This window comes from Pteropus vampyrus, unplaced genomic scaffold, assembly GCF_000151845.1.
Source record: "Pteropus vampyrus isolate Shadow unplaced genomic scaffold, Pvam_2.0 Scaffold47, whole genome shotgun sequence".
Taxonomy (NCBI): domain Eukaryota; kingdom Metazoa; phylum Chordata; class Mammalia; order Chiroptera; family Pteropodidae; genus Pteropus; species Pteropus vampyrus.
Genome location: NW_011888828.1, coordinates 5,803,503 through 5,807,582, shown reverse-complemented (window position 1 = coordinate 5,807,582; position 4,080 = coordinate 5,803,503). Strand labels below are relative to the sequence as shown.

The 4,080-nt window shown below is 42.6% G+C and overlaps 1 protein-coding gene across 1 annotated transcript in view; it reads left to right on the top strand.

Annotated features, from left to right (window-relative positions):
• The window catches only part of ARHGAP10 (Rho GTPase activating protein 10), a 270,546-nt gene that overhangs the window by 241,356 nt on the left and 25,110 nt on the right, over positions 1-4,080 (top strand). Inside the window, exon 20 of the mRNA XM_011359402.2 lies at positions 3,231-3,375. Within this exon, the coding sequence (XP_011357704.1) occupies positions 3,231-3,375 (145 nt within the window). The remainder of the gene's footprint in view (positions 1-3,230; positions 3,376-4,080) is intronic.

Sequence of the window (4,080 nt, the reverse complement as noted above, 5' to 3'; positions counted from 1 at the left end):
CACTGCAATGTGTTCCTTAAGGATTACCAAGACTGAGACATGGTCTCCACCCTCAAAAAATGCACCACGGAAATGAGGAACTAAAACCAGGTCACAAAACCAGTAGATGACAGTGAAATGTGAACTCGATTTCTGCTCATAGCTGGGAGAAAGGAGGGAAGAGGCAGAAAAGGTGGCTGTCAAGTGCTTTGTGAAGGTGGGTATTAAGCTAGATGTTGTAAGGAGGTCATTTTCTAGATAGTGGTAGTTCTGTTTCTAGTGAGTTTCTTATCTTGGAGTCTGTTCATAATGAAAATCCTTCACCATTTTTGTTCACTTACCTGAAACAACCTTGTGATTTGTCTGTCTGTAGCTGCCTGTTAAAGGGTAACACCTAAGGAAAGCAGTTGTGTGGTGCTTGCTCAAAGGAAATAAAAGGTGAAAAATGAAGAGTATCTGACTTTAATTCTCAAGTACAAATTAGTTTCATAGAATTTAAAATCTTCATTTCAGATATCATCGAACACAGAGGTTTTTTTGTTTGTTTTGTTTTTAAGTCGTATTATTTTCATACTAGTTAAAAAGCAGTCATTTGATTTTGATGAGCTAAAGTTTCAGAAACGGTTATAAGGATCTAATGTTTATGTGCCTGGTGTTAGTGTTCCCTTGAATTCAGTGATTCTCAAGTAGATAAGCTCATTCCTGAATAGTGAAGGAGAAAGGAATTTTGCACACACAGACAGTAGGGTGAGATATTGCTTTGTTTGATCAGTTTGTGTAAACATATTTCTTTCTACCAATATCCTTTTCACTTGAGGGCTCAGATTGCCGCTGTTTGGCAGGAAAGAAGAGAAATTCTAATAAAATGTGATTTAATATGTTGAGTGGCAATTTGTGCTGTGTCAGTCTGCTTGGGGAAAGGATTCGAGGCAGTGTTGATGAGCTAGTGTATCTTGTAAAACATTTCGGACATCTTTTGAAAGTAACATTAGACCCATGCTCTCCAGTTCCCCAAAGTTGCTTCTCACTGACAGGTTTCTCCTTGTAGGAGTGAATCAGGGAATAAGCTGGTTGCAGACTCTCATTTGCTGCTTTTGCTATGTCATGCCCTTCCCCTGCCATCAGGGAGTGAGGCCCAGAGAGCTGAGGGCCAAGATCCAGCCTCCTGAAGCCAGGAAGCTGCTTGCGACTGACTCACTGTTGAGGTTATTCCATCTGCTTCAGAACTGATCATATTTTGCTACTTCTAGCCAAGCCCAGAATTGGCAGCCATCAGGCAGGTAAATGTTCAGGAGTTTACTTTAGACCCTAAGTTGAGTTACATTTGAGAGTGTCTTAATTTTACAGGGCATCGTTTCTCATGATGACCGAGGGACACAGGAGAGGGGCCTAGGAAAGCTGGAGCTTGAGCCCCATGTTCTTGGGCTCATTTGCAGAAAAGAAATGGGCGGACTTGAGTTTTCTAGGCACAAGGGAAGAAATAGCCTTTGTTTCCAAGTGGGCTATATCCCAGAACGGAAATAAATCAAAAGGAAATCATAGTGGTCTGTCATTGAGTTTCAGTTCATTTGTCTGAAAATTGGCCCTTCTATTTGGGGATGAATTACTCCAGTTAGCTAAACACTTTTGTAGTGAAGAGCAGTAGAAAAAGTGACATCACTGGACTAGGAATCATAGAGTATTCCGGACTGTACACGTGTAAATGGGTCAGAGCAAGGTTTTCAGGGAGATTTAGACCAGGGAGAGAACCTGCCCACAGAGAGCGCGTCTCTCTCTTGCTCCACCTTATCTCCCACCCTCCCTGACAGCCCATTAGGAAAAGAAAAGCTCAGAAAACATTTTCTTACCAGAATCTTCTGTGCACGCAGGACCGTCTGGATGTTCCACACTCACTGCCCCTGTGGACAATTCCTTCTTCCAGCTTTCACCACCATGTCTAAGTCCTGCTTCCCTGAATTTAGCTTTTCCGGATCTTCATTTCTAAGATTCTCTTTCTTATCTGTAGTTGTAATCTGGGTCAGAGTTAAATAAGAATTATTTCATACAGTCAGTTTTCAAAATTAGCATTTTGGGATCTAGCTTAACCAGAGTCCAGAATTCCTCGTGTGCTTGATTATGCGTAGAATTGAAATCCGTGTAAGATGGTTTTCTGACAGCAGGTTCCTTGCTGCTGTGACTTTCATGCATACTGTGTCTAGGACCCAGAACTGAGGAGAAATGTAAGGTTTAGTCAGTTAGAAGCGGTTGTGGCTGGCGGTATAGACTCCCACATTGTGTATCTTCTGCTTCCGAGTTGTATTTTGTTGACCAGCTGTTATCACCCATCACCTATAAAGTCAAGGCCAAGTCAGTGCCATCTTCAGGTGCCCCAGAGCAGTTCATGTTTAACGGGGATTGCCAATCTGGTTGAGGGGTCCAGGCTCTGACAGTTGCTGGTCATGAGCATCTGTGGTAGCTGAGATTCTGTGATAACAAGACCACTTGAGGGACAGCTTTTCTTGGGAGCTCTCTCTTCCATCTTCTGCAAGCCCAGGCCCAAAATATACACAGATGATACTAAATGTAATTCATAAAATGGTCCTCTGTGAGTGAATAAATAATGCAATCCGTTTAAGAAATGCCTTTTAGTTTTGGTGTAAAGTCATCCTCTGGAGTCACTTCAGGGGCCTGATTCTTGTGTAATATCCTCCCTAATGTTCACAGAGAAATGGAAGTTTCTCTGTGTCCAGGATTTTAATAGGTCGAGCTATTAAATTGTAATCCAGAAGATAAGGTTCCTTGAGAGTTGTTTAGTTTATGAAGTACTGAATGGTGACTCGTAATGGCTTAAAGAACTATTAGATGACGAGAAATGAGAGATTGACCCTTGTGAGGCTGGTGCACTGCTCTGAATTCTTCTTGAAGTTGTTGTTATAACAGTGCTCCTTGTGGATTGGGGAGCCATTAGTCACATTAAGGCTTTCGTCTTTCATTTGATCTGATTGCGATTATTGTATTTTCTCATGGGGAAAACACTTCTCACTGTGTAGTTTAAGCATCTTTGATTTAAAACACACACAACCGCGCGCGCGCGCACACACACACACACACACACACACCCAAAGTCTTTAAACATAGGACACACAGATACTCTCAGGCTGAATTATAAATGTACAACTTGATTGACTAATTAAGTGGTGCCATCTAATTATTAGTGGAGTTGTTTTTCCTCCTCTGAGTTGATTTGAAAGTTGATTTTTATTCCTCCCTAGGTGACAGCCCTAACCCTTGTAAGGAGGACACCCTCACCAGCAGTCTAGACTCTCTTTCCTCGCCATCTCCCACGACGGCAGCTGTCCACGGGCCTCCTGGAACTGACAGAAACCACTTCCCAGATGGGGACTGGGCATCCGCGGTGTAAGTCTCTGTGCTTCCGCTCAGTGTGCAGGTCAGGAGGGCCACGACCTCCATTTTGGGGTTTACATGGCCCGTGGGCGCTGCTGCCATTAGATCTAAGGACCTTTGTTCTCTGATTAGTGGGGCTGCCAGAGGGAGAAGGGTCCATAAAAAAGGCCTTTCCTGGGTAGCTGTTGAAAAAGGTGCATAGGTGCTGTTTCAAATCTGTTTTAAGTTCAATTTGTGGCAGTTTTGGGTCACACAAAAGAAATTTGTTATTGTCCTACTCAGGATGTTTTCTCACTAGTTATGTAAACTTTTAGAGATATGAAATGTATGCATTGGGATCAACAGTCTGTTGCAACTATCTATAGAATGATGTTTTAGTTGAGTGAATTTTCGAGGACTTCATGCGAGCATTTACACCATAACATCCTCCGCAATTGACAAGTGACGGATGACATATCTGATTTTATCTTCTCGTTTGGTTTATTGCCGGGCATATGCAGATCAGCTCAGGTATATTAGGACGAATGATACCAATACAAGCAAAGTACCGTGGACCTGGTTTGACTACATGAGAGTTTGGCTTTCTGTGCTAACTGAGGCTGAGGAGTACATGCAGATTGGTTGGTGGTGCGGGACATCAAAAGAAGGTGGGAAAGGGATCAAAAATTTGGTGACCAAAGGAAATCTAACTTTGGGTGGTGAATACACAGTGCCATA